Source organism: Centropristis striata, chromosome 6 (assembly GCF_030273125.1).
Source record: "Centropristis striata isolate RG_2023a ecotype Rhode Island chromosome 6, C.striata_1.0, whole genome shotgun sequence".
Classification (NCBI taxonomy): domain Eukaryota; kingdom Metazoa; phylum Chordata; class Actinopteri; order Perciformes; family Serranidae; genus Centropristis; species Centropristis striata.
In genome coordinates this window covers 37,884,917-37,897,926 of record NC_081522.1, presented here as the reverse complement: position 1 = coordinate 37,897,926, position 13,010 = coordinate 37,884,917, and the positions used below count along the sequence as shown (strand labels likewise).

At 35.8% G+C, this 13,010-nt stretch overlaps 1 protein-coding gene across 1 annotated transcript; it reads left to right on the top strand.

Annotated features, from left to right (window-relative positions):
- Positions 1-247: 247 nt before the first annotated feature.
- ppib (peptidylprolyl isomerase B (cyclophilin B)) lies at positions 248-11,035 on the top strand. Its single transcript, XM_059335850.1, has 5 exons — positions 248-461; positions 4,439-4,552; positions 6,709-6,802; positions 8,849-9,033; positions 10,587-11,035. The coding sequence occupies exons 1-5, from the start codon at positions 327-329 to the stop codon at positions 10,707-10,709; spliced, it is 651 nt and encodes a 216-aa protein (XP_059191833.1). The 5' UTR covers positions 248-326; the 3' UTR covers positions 10,710-11,035.
- Positions 11,036-13,010: the final 1,975 nt, after the last annotated feature.

Sequence of the window (13,010 nt, the reverse complement as noted above, 5' to 3'; positions counted from 1 at the left end):
TATAAATAGTACATTTTTCAAGCAGCAGGAACAGACAGTTTGTTCCTGAGCTCTCTGCTGGCTCTCTGACGGGTCAGAGCCATACGTCAGAGCGCTGCGTCGCGTCTGCAGCTGATTGGCTCAAACTAAGAGACGTGACCCAATCAGAGCGCCGTGCGTCTGTGCGCCGCTGTTAAACCCCGCCCCCTCCTGCCGCGCGGCAGCAGCGCGGCCTGAGCGGCGGAGCGGCAGTCTCCACCCCGGATACCGCACTCCTTCCCCGGCTCGTATAAAGGCAGCAGACCGACAGGCCGACCTCCTCCTCGGGCCAAGCTCTCTTCTTGTTGATGGTGAGACTCTGCGAGAGAAGGATGAAGTTCCTTGTAGCCGTTACGGTCATCGTGGGATCTCTGATTTTCCTCGCGTTCCCGAATGGCTCCGCCGCGGACGAGAAGAAGAAAGGCCCCAAAGTGACTGCGAAGGTGCGTGCCGCGTTAGCTCCACGGCTAACGTTAGCCTGCTAGCAGATTATATAGTAAAACCAAGCCCTCATTGCTAACTATTTAATGCTAACAGCTAGCCTCGGACCGTTAAGCCACGTCACATGCAACCTGGCATATTTAGCTGCAAGCCGAGATTGATTTGCATCACATTGCATATGAGGCTAACATGTAATTAAGGATATAAAAAGCTAAATTAGTGCATGAATCAGTGCTAGTTGACAGCAAACTGAATGAAACTGACAAATCTTTATTTCTGGCTAACCTGAGTCCAGATAGCTATCATAGCTAGTATTAAACAAGGCCTCAGCTGGACTAATGCACCGATTATTTTGACCCAAATCCTTTTTAATATCCAGTTTTAGCTTCAGGTTTAAACTATGATTGTTCCCCGAGTTGTAGACTCGGTGAGTGTTTCTGTGGTTTGTTGTGTCTGCAGCAGCTTTGTCCACGTCTACAGTTCACCAAGCTTTGATCTGATCTCAGCTCACACACCGACTATAAAGCCTGTCTCACTTTCAGTAAACCCCCAGTCCTTAGAGGATATATACAGTCATGGAAAAAAGTATGAGATCACTCCTTTTCTTCAGTTTCTTGTTTATTTTAATGCCTGGTACAACTAAAGGTACATTTGGATCATAAAAGTTTAATAGAAGAGCTGATATCTAGACATTTTCCATGGTTTTCTTGATAAATAACCAAAATCCATAAGCGCATGTTAAATGTCTAGATATCAGCTCTTATATTAAACTCTTATCAGCTATTTTTGTTGTTATTATATTTGTCCAAAAAATGTACCTTTAGTTGTACCAGGCATTAAAATGAACAAGATGTTAGAGAAAACAAGGTGGTCTAATGTTTTTTTCCATGACTGTTCACTTAATGCCACGGATGTTTTCATGAGGGAAAATAATCAAATTGATTGTTTTCTGTGTGCAAAAAGTGCAAGAGACATTTAAAAAAAAAAAAAAAAAAAATGTGTTTATTTGTCCTAAGAACTGTAAATGTGTCTAGATAGATAGATAGATAGATAGTTAGACTTTATTTATCCCAAGCTGGGAAATTACAGTGTAACAGCAGCATTACACACAGAGACAATAACAACACAATTAAATAAAAAGAACAACCTAGGCATACTTCAAGCAATAAAATACAATTTAAAAAAAAGTCTGAAGGAGTATGTACTAAGTAGTATTCCAGTGCAGAATAAATATGAATATACAGTATAAAAATATTGATGCCGTGAAACAAATAAGGTGCAATGAACAGTGTGCATAAAAAACACATAAATAGCGCTTGTATGTAATGAACCAGACTTTTTTCTGTTATTGTACAGTGTGATGGCACGTGGCAGGAAAGCTTTCTTATATCTATCTGAGGCAACCATTCAACACCAGTCGTTTATGGGTTAATAAGTCATGTCAGGACCTGACTGATGTGGGATATATGAAACTGATACTGATAACACTTTCACAGGGTAGAGAAAGTCACAGATTACTGATTTGGGCGCCTAAAAGATGTATTTTGAGCCAGAATGAAAACAAATCTTTTCTAGGTGGTTTGTGAGCCGATATGACTCAGCAAAGCTACTAAGAAGCCTAGTTTTTAAATAAAGTGTGTGTGGGGGATGCAGGAAAGAACTTTGTGATGATGACACCATTTCTAAACTTCCTCAAGCTTCGTTTTTGTACAAAAAGAAAAGTAGGCCAGTGTCTGTCCTGCTCCACTTCAGGTGATAATTAAAGTGACAGTGTAAGATTTTAAAATCAGTGCATATGATTAACAAGAACAACAAGAACTGTATACAAACAATCTGACATGTCTGTGATTAGCAGCCACACTGGTTTGGCTGCATGTGATCAAACACTGCAGAGCTCCATAATACAGCAGCGAGAACCAGGAATCAGCTTGTTTTCAACCCAAAGGACAAACATGAGGAAATCACTCAACCTGGTGGAAAATATTAAGCACTTATTGTGTGATTTTTGTCCTCTAGGCTCTGAGTGTTTGGATTTTTCTGAGTCACGTTATAATCAACTAATTATAGGAGCTGAAGTGCAACTTCCAAAAAACAAAACACCCCTACCTTAATAAATGCCATATGTTTTAAAACAGCCAAAGTGACAGAAAAAATCCAAATTAAAAGTCCCTAGTGATGCACAAGAGTCAGTTTCAGATGTTCCAAATTAAATCGCAAATATGTTGCGTCACAAATCCAGTTTTTGTACTGCAAGGTCAGTTAGTGAGTCAGGAATCAGCGTCATCTGTTATGTATGTTTTTTTTAAAAGGAAAAACTGGCAAAGTTTTTAATTTAAAACTAATTTATGAGCACTTCCATTGAAAAGAGCTGGAGAGAATATAAAAGGGCAATTCAAAGTGCTTTACACAAAACATTAAAAGCATTTAAAAGATATATATATATATTACATTCAAATATAACCTTTTTAAATTGAAAACGAGCTGATAAAATGTATATATTTTAAAATATTAAATTCTCTACTCATATTACTAAACGAGAGGAGTCCCTAAAATCTTTTTAGGAGAAAGCGGCATCTCTAAACTGCAGTTTGTTCCAGATATGTGGAGCATAAAAACTGAACTACCTCTCCCATGTTTAGTTCAGACATGTAAAAAATACAAAAGTATATTCAAATATAAAATTTTAAAATTGAAAGCCAGCTAATAAAAGTTCCAGTGCAGTAAAGGCAGTGATTCCCAACCAGGGGACGCCAAAGATCCACGGGGGGTCGAGAAGCCCTCTTGATTTTAAGGGATGTAATAAATCTAATGTGTTGAATATAGATGAGTCAGCATTTAATTCATTAGAGGGACAAAAACAACTAAATAAGGGCTACATTAAACATTTATTCATTTATTTAAATAAAGAATTCACTGTAGAAAAGTTTAAAAATAAAGGCTTTATCGCAAGAATAAGGACATGTGTAACATCCCTCCTGCAGTATACACAGGTAACCTCACCTAGTGGTAACCTCACCTAGTGGTAACCTCACCTGGCGGTAACCTCACCTAGCGGTAACCTCACCTAGTGGTAACCCCACCTAGTGGTGACCCCACCTGGCGGTAACCTCACCTAGTGGTAACCTCACCTAGTGGTAACCTCACCTAGTGGTAACCCCACCTAGTGGTGACCCCACCTAGCGGTAACCTCACCTAGCGGTAACCTCACCTGGCGGTAACTTCACCTGGCGGTAACTTCACCTGGCGGTAACCTCACCTAGCAACAGAAACGGAGAGCTAATGGAAAAATGGCGTAGCGTCAGGGAGACAAAAATGCTGAATATCTCAAAAAGAAAAAGAGAGGGTACCATGAAAGTCACTTTGAGTTCGGCTTCATAGAAGCAATGGACAAAATTAGAGCCGAATGCATCTTTTGCAGTGAAAAACTGGCAAATGAAAGTTTGAAACCCTGCAAGCTGAAGCAACACCAGACAACTAAACATCCCGAGAAGGTGGGTAAACAAACCCAAAGAGTTTTTCACTCAGAAAAATGGAACTGGTTGTCACAAACAGGCCCCAAAACATTATGGACAGTTTTAATGAAGCTGGGGGTCGCCAAAGTTTACTATGGTAAAAATGTGGGTCCCTCAAGAAAAAGGTTGTGAACCAGTGCAGTAAAGGCGGTGGCAAACAGAAAAGTCTTTAGTCTTGATTTAAAAGAGTTGCAGCAGATCTGCAGTTACAGATGTTACAATGATACAGAATATAATTTCTGTGCTCTAATGTCACATGATAAGCAGGTTAAATCCTGGAGCAACGAAACCTTTTGGCTGTTAAACACCTCATGAGAATATCTGAGAGACAGGATCACTGTGAATGAGACACTGTTTGCATTCATGCTGGAAATAATCTGCTGGATATTTGCATATGAGGTGTAACCAAATGAAATATTTCCCTGTATAAACATGTAAATAAGCCCACATCCTGCCTTCTGTTGCAGGTTTACTTTGACATGAAAATCGGGGATGAAGAAGTCGGACGGATCGTTATCGGCGTGTTCGGGAAAACCGTTCCCAAAACAGTCGACAACTTTATCACTCTGGCGACAGGAGAGGTGAGAACATCAGAACATCTCAGTTTAACCTGTGAGCAGAGTTAGTCTGCAGGATCTGCTGTTGGCTCAGTGAGTCAGTTTCATCACTGACTGCAAGTTTACTCTATGGAGTCTTATTGGGCTATTTTATCCATTTTTGAATCCTTTTCATGTCTTTTCGTGTCCTTTTTTTAAAAATTCATTTTGTATCTTTTTTTAGTCATTTTGTGTCTTTTTTTTTTTTGGTCTTTTTGTGTCTTTTTTGTCATTTTGTGTCTTTTTTTGGTCTTTTTGTGTCTTTTTTGTCATTTTGTGTCTTTTTTGTCATTTTGTGTCTTTTTGTCATTTTGTGTCTTTTTTTGTCATTTGGTTTTTTTTTTTTTTGTCATTTTGTCTTTATTTGTCATTTTGTCTTTTTTTTGGTCTTTTTTTTGGTCTTTTTGTCTTTTTTGTCATTTTGTGTCTTTTTTTGTCATTTTGTGTCTTTTTTTTGTCATTTTGTGTCTTTTTTTGTCATTTTGTGTCTTTTTTTTGTCATTTTGTGTCTTTTTTTTGTCATTTTGTGTCTTTTTTTTGTCATTTTGTGTCTTTTTTTTGTCATTTTGTGTCTTTTTTTGTCATTTTGTGTCTTTTTTTGGTCTTTTTGTGTCTTTTTAGTCATTTTGTATCTTCTTTTTGTCATTATGTGTCTTTTTTTTTGTCATTTTGTGTCTTTTTTTGTCATTTTGTCTTTTTTTTTGTCATTTTGTCTTTTTTAGTCCTTTAGTTCAACATAAAATGTGATTTTGAATCTTTTTCTTTACTTTCAAAACACTATCATGCTCAATAAAAAAAAATTGAATGTTGCAAATGTGAACAAAGGTTGCAAATAGGTTTGTCGGTTTTTTTTTTTTGTCATTTTATGTCTTTTAGTTATTTTGTGTGTCTTTTTTTGGGTCATTTTGTGTCTTTTCTACTCCTTTAGTCCAACATAAAATGTGATTTTTGAATCTTTTTCTTTACTTTCAGAACACTATCATGCTCAATAAAGAATTTTAAATGTTGCAAATGTGAACAAAGGTGTCAGATCTAACATATAAGAGGGTTCCATCCAGTTCTATCATTTTATACTAAATATATTTGAGCTCGTCTCCAGTTTTACTTGGTATATCATCATCAAACTGAAACTGGCCTCATGGAGTTCAGCTCATGTTTTAAACTTCTAACTTGAGTTCAACATCCTTGTTTACATTCTCAAACCATAAACAGCCGAGACACGGAAACACACGGAGCTCAAACTAAACTTATGAAGTCAAAGACTATAATTAGATGTTTTAGACACCAGAAATGCAAAGTAAGTGCAAAGAAAATAAACTTCAGGATGTGGTGAGAAGAGTTTGAACCACAGTCGTCTTAACTTTATCTAAAGCTCCAAGTGTCTCTTCGGAAAACTTTTCTATCTTTTTTTTTTTTTAGATAAAAAGCTCCACTAAAGAACCTGAATGCTTCAGAAAAATACCAGAAGAGAAGAAGATTGTCACTTGTTCCTAGTAATAAGGGCATCAGTGAGAAAATAAATCATATAAAATTGTTTCAAGTACAATAAAACTAATTTCAGATGGAAAGATCTTGTAAGTGACGTGATGAAAAACATGAGAATTAGAAATAAAGTCCATATTTTTTGGAGAAAATGGTAATAAAACAGCCTCAGCTCAACTAATGCACCGTTTATTTTGACCCAAATAAAAAAGAATAAAGTAAAAGACTATAATTGGATGTTTGACACCAGAAATTAAAAGTAAGTGCAAAGAAAATAAACTTCATGATGTGGTGAGAAGAGTTTAGAAGTGTCACTTGGTTCAAGGACAATGAATTTAGTTTCAGATGGGAGGATGTTGTAAATGACGTGATAAAAATGGGGGATAAAACGTGAGAATTAGAAATAAAGTTTATATCTTTTGGAGAAAATGTTAGTAAAACAGTCTGCTAGATCCTACAAACTGATATTTACTTAATCTGCTATTTAAGATTATCAGTTTATTTCATTAAATTTGTATATATATATATTTTTGTATCCTCTGTAACTCTTATAAAACAAAACAAACACAAATATCACTGACATCTGAAATGTCAGATTCTTGCAGCTGATGTACCACATTTGTTGAGAGTTTGTTTGTTTGTGTGTTGTGATGAAACAGAAAGGATTCGGTTACAAAGGCAGCAAATTCCACCGAGTCATCAAGGACTTTATGATCCAGGGAGGAGACTTCACCAGAGGAGACGGCACCGGAGGTGAGACATTAGTTTATTTTTCTAATGATGTTCTGACTGAACATTCAGCTATTTTGTCCATTTTTTAATCCTTTTCACGAATCCTTCGTGTCCTTTTTTTTTTTTTTTTGTCATTTTGTATCTTTTTGTGTCTTTTTCTTCTTTTTATTTTAAATTCATTTTGTATCTTTTTGTCATTTCTTTTTTTTAGTCATTTTGTCTTTTTTTTTGTAATTTTGTGTCTTTTTTTCCTTAGGCATTTTGTGTCTTTTTTTAGGTAATTTTGTGTCTTTTTTTTGGTCATTTTGTTTTCTTTTTTAGTCCTTTAGTTCAACATAAAATGTGATTTTGAATCTTTTTCTTTACTTTCAAAACACTATCATGCTCAATAAAAAAAAATTAAATGTTGCAAATGTGAACAAAGTTTGCAAATAGGTTTGTCGGGGGTTTTTTTGTGTCATTTTATGTCTTTTAGTTATTTTGTGTCTTTTTTTTTTTGTCTTTTTTAGTCCTTTAGTCCAACATAAAATGTGATTTTGAATCTTTTTCTTTACTGAACATTCAGAGACTTCAGGGCCGTAAAGTTTTGTTTTTGAAGAAAGAATCATGGCAGATCCTTAAATTTAGTCTGTAACAGTGGTGGAAGAAGTATTCACATCCCATACTGCAGTAAAAGTACTAATAGCACACTGTGAAATTACTCCACTACAGTAAAAGTCCTGCATTCAAAACGTACTGAAGTAAAAGTAGAAAAGTATCCGCATCAAAATGTATCAAAAGTAAATGTACTCGTTATGCAGAATGGACCCACTCAGATTGTTCTACAGTCATGGAAAAAAATATTAGACCATCCTGGTTTTCTCCTTGCTTTCTTGTTCATTTTAATGGCTGATAGAACTAAAGGTACATTTGTTTGGACGAATATAATGACAAAAATAGATCATAAGAGTGTAATTTAAGAGCTGTTATCTAAACTCTATATCTAAATTTTCCATGGTTTTCTTGATAATAACCAAAATCATGATCGAGAAAATCATGGAAAATGTGTAGATATCAGCTCTTAAATAAACTCTCACCAGGAGACGTGAAAAAAGACACCAAATGATCAAGAAAATATGTAAAATGGCAAAAAAAGGCCAAAAACCACCAAAATAAGATGTAAAATGACAAAAAACACACACAAAATTGCCAAAAAGAAGTGAAATGAACCAAAAAATTGGGGGGGAAAAGCTAGAAAATGAACAAAGAAATTATTAAACTACCCTTGTTTTCTCTAATTTCTTGTTCATTTTAATGTCTGGTACAACTAAAGGTACATTTGTTTGAACGAATATAATGATAACAGCAAAAATAGCTGATAAGAGTTTAATTTAAGAGCTGATGTCTGGACATTTAACATGGTTTTCTTGATAATAACCAAAATCATTATCAAGAAATGTCTAGATATCAGCTCTTGACAACAACAGCCAATAAGAGTTTAATTTATCATTATATTTGTCCAAACAAATGTACTTTTAGTTGCACCAGGCATTAAAATGAACAAGAAATCAAAGGGTTGAAACTGTGACACTGTGAGGAAAAAGTTTCCTTTTAGTGAATTTGAGTTCCGCCTGATAAACATGCACACAGTTTATATGTCTGGGGCTTTTATTGTGAAAGGTAAGAACAGACTGAAGGGATTTGCTAAAAGTAAATCGTAAGTATTTAGATAAGATATTAGAGAAAACAAGGTGGTCTAATCCTTTTTTCCAACACTGTATGTCTCCACTCACACTTTTTTTTTTCTTCTTTCCATATTATAATGATAATAATAAGATTGTCTGGTCTCTCCTGAGTGTTTTATTCTTTTATGAACTGAACTTGTTCTGTAACTTTCTGTTCCGAGGACAGACGGGTTATAAACTGTCACTGTGACATTTGGCACGTCGTCTCGTCCAGAATGAGTCGATGTGATTCAGCAGATAAAGTTCAGATAAACATTAACAGATAAAGGTCTCTGCAGGCAGGTAGAGCTTGTAAATGGTTCATATCGTGTTAAATTAAATGTGTTTTTCCTCCTGGATAAAGGAAAGAGCATCTACGGAGACCGTTTCCCTGACGAGAACTTCAAGCTGAAGCACTACGGCCCCGGCTGGCTCAGCATGGCCAACGCCGGCAAAGACACCAACGGCTCCCAGTTCTTCATCACCACGGTGACGACCCCGTGGCTCGACGGGAAGCACGTCGTGTTCGGGAAAATCCTGGAGGGCTTAGTGAGTATCAGAGAAAATACTGAGGGATCTATCTGTCTGTCTGTCGTAGGGAGATACGGACCAACAGTCATATACTGATATATTTAGGCTGAATATCCATATACCATATATATCCAGATATTTTTATCTCAGTGTTCAGTCAAAGTCAAATTTAACATTTCACAAGTAGTTTTATTTAGATGAACATAAATACTGTATAAGATCAGGAGTACCTTTTTTTTTTTTTTTTTCAATCAAAGCTCCATAAAGTGCACATTTAAATTTAAAAATATCTTGAATAAAAATAGCCTACAAAATGAAATAGGCCAATTTTTGTCTGAAATAAATATATTTATATCAGAAAAGAATAACAAACATTACAAAAGAACTAAATATGACAAACCCTAGTAAGGGCAGTATTTTATATATACATTTTTTCAAAAACTATATCAATATATTCTTTATTTGCGACTATTTATTCTATTTTTATATATTTTTTTTATCATGCTCTACTTTTTAATTTATTTATTGTTTTAATCTCTTTATCTAGCTTTTTACTTATTATTATTATTATTATTATTATTTACTTTTGTATTTTGTCTGTCTGTCTTTTCTTTTTCTTTTTTTAACTATATAGATACAGTGTTTCCTCAAATAGTAGCCGGGGCTTCCATTAATAAAAAATCAGTTTGGGACCCGGCTAATAATCGGGGCAGGCTATTATTTGAAGGAGGCTTTTATTAAAAAAAGACAATCAGAGCAGCTCTGACCGGCACTTTTTAGATTGTTCTACACAGCGCATTGTAGCCAGTTACCCGTATGTCGGCCATATTGGAAGTACTGGGATGTAAACAAACAATGAACAGCATGCTGAATGTTCATTTTAAGCAGGATTTAAAATGTCTAAACTACTAAAAAGCCCAGAAGAACGTGCATAAACGGCTCGACTTTACAGAGAATGACTAGGACAGCGGGAGAAACAACCATATTTACCTACAGTACTAACTCGTGTGGCCAAACTTCTAAATACAGAAATCTGTTACCGTCACATGATGTTTCCTGAATGGTGTTCTCCGTAGCATCACCTCCACGGTTGGAGTTAGGATTTCAGTTTAAGGTTAGGCCTTGTAGAGAAAACTGTTTGGGGTTAAGGTAAACTTGGGCTCATGTTAACAACTTAAAGAAAGACTGGCTGGGGTCAGGGGTCAGGTTGGTGCAGGTTAAGGTAAGGGGGACACATATCTACGGGGGAACAGACTTTGACATAACACCGGTAAGACACCCGGCTTATAAAAGAGGCCGGCTTTTATTTACTAAAAATCGTTTTTACACCCGGTTACTGAATGAGGCCGGTCATTAATAGGGGCCCGGCTTTAAATGGAGGAAATGCAGTATGTGTGATATGGTCAAATTCAATATCACATTTGAAAATATATCAATATATCTTTTATATCGCCCAGCCCTAATCTGTCCTGAACACGTCATGATTTCAGAACTTATTTTCAGATAACGTTACATTTATATATGTTTATTTCTTCAGCTCCTGTTAAAATGTTTGACTTTGACTCTTTCAGGACGTGGTGAAGAAGATCGAGAGCACGACGACAGACGGCCGTGACAAACCTCTGAAGGACGTCGTCATCTTCGACTGCGGGAAGATCGACGTGGAGAAACCGTTCGCCGTGGCCAAGGAGTAGAGAGGCCGGGGGCCGGCAGCAGGACTGGGGGGTCGGGGTCTGGAGGTCTAGGGGTCTGGGGGGGACTGGGGGGGGGGTCCGGGGGAATCGTGCAGGCCACCTTATCTTATCCGTGGGAGCCCCGGGGTCCTGAGGAGGCCGGGGGGGGTTGTGTGTCTGTGGCTGCCGTCTTAAAGCACCAGAAGAACAAAAACATCAAGCAATCACCACGACGACACTCTGGGTCCATCTCACCAACGAGCATTCCAAGGTGCACTTACTGTTCCTTGTTGTTTTTTGTAAAAAAACAAATGAAATCTGAAATAAAGGTTTCCATTTTTGTTAAACGGCTGTTTGATTTCATTACGAGCGCCACCAAAACACAAAAAAGTTTCTGCTTTTCAGAGCCGAAGGCTGAACAAACTAGTAAAACCACATGTTGGAACAACAAGGAAACTGTTTAGTGTTTAGTGTTTTTGTTGCCTGAAGGGTGAAAGTGTCTTGGAGCAAAGCATCATGGGAGAACGGGCAGAACGGGCTCCCAGTCAGAGGAGTCTTAAGGTTTCTTTTTGATTTTAACCCTTTGACGCACAACATGGTCTAAAGTGACCCGACTAAGTTTTTATATTCTATATCTTTGCAATAAATTAATTTCATCTTTCAGTATTGCAGGTTTTCCTCAAATAACGTGTTTTTGATCATCATACATCCTCATTTTTTGTTTTCATTTCTTACTTTTTGAATAAAAACCCTTTTTGTATCACTATGCTTCTAATGCACAAGGTCATTTCTGACCCATGTTGTGCATTAGAAGGTGTTTATATGTTGTCACCAATTTAAAACCTGACAAAGAAGACACAAATATTAACTATCCTATTTTGTTAATTTGGTGATTTTCCAATGGAAATTATTTAGTGGCTTTAAGTCTCAAATGTTAAAATATGTGATTTTCCAATGTAATCTGGTGGTTCTAACAGCTCTTTTAAAGTTAAACCTTCAAAATAAGACAGACATAGTTACACATATACTCAAATTGTTCATTTAATTTGTCACTTTTTGTTTCACTACGCTTCTGATGCACAAGGTCATTTTTGACCCATGTGTGTAAACTTGATGTAATAATACAAAAACTATTTTTATTCATAAAGTATGGAAGGAAAAATGGATGTAATCTGTTGTAATAAAAAAAAAAAAAAGATTCAAGTCAATATAGTCTTTATTTCAATTTTATTTAATTTTTATTTGCAAATCCCCCCATCCCAACCCTCTGAACCACAGATGTGTTTTTCAAGTATTTGCCAAAAATACACAGTTTAAAAACAGACTTCTGAACTTTCTTAAGGTCCTGAAACTGATCATCTGTTATAAAAGTTTCTGTTGGAAAATACTGATATTTCATCTTTAGATTTTAACTTGAAATTATTTTTCAGATTTCTGTCATTCTGTCATTCTGCACAAAGACTGTTTGAGTTGTTCTGATTGTGCTGATTCAACAGAGCTGCAGTACTTAGAGATTTATATAGATTTTATATGTCGCAGTGAAACATAAGGACACAGAGAGGAAATTGTAAAAAGAGCAAAAAACATCCCGAAACCCTCAGCAACTCCTCTGGACTAAACATGACAGTGTGTGTGTGTGTGTGTGTGTGTATCTTGTACTTCCTACATAGTGGGGACCACAACACATTTTTAACCAACAGAGTGAGGACATGTTTGCAAAGTGAAGACATTTTGGCCGGTCCTCACTTCTTTAAAGGCTTTTTTGAAGTTTCAGACTTTGTTTTAAGGGTTAAAGGTTACATGATAATGATAATTAACTGAAACTGTATTGTGTGGTTACAAAACTAACTAAAATTATAGTGAAAATGTCCTTCATTTTCGTCTTTGTCAACTTTTTTCATACATAATGAAGATGGATCAGACAAAGGAAATAAAGGCAAAATTTACTGTGACCTCTTTTAATCTCCCACCCAACAAATACCCCATTATAAAAAACTAAAACTAATAAAAACTAAACTAAAACTAAAGCATTAAAAAATTAATAATAGCAAACTCACTCTAAAAACTCAGGGAATCGTTTTATTTAGATGAACATAAATACTGTATAAGATCAGGAGTACCTTTTTTTTTTTTTTTTTTAAATCAAAGCTCCATAAAGTGCACATTTAAATTTAAAAATATCTTGAATAAAAATAGCCTACGAAATAAAATAGGCCAATCTTTGTCTGAAATAAATATATTTATATCAGAAAAGAATAACAAACATTACAAAAGAACTAAATATGACAAACCCTAGTAAGGGCAGCATACATACATTTTTTA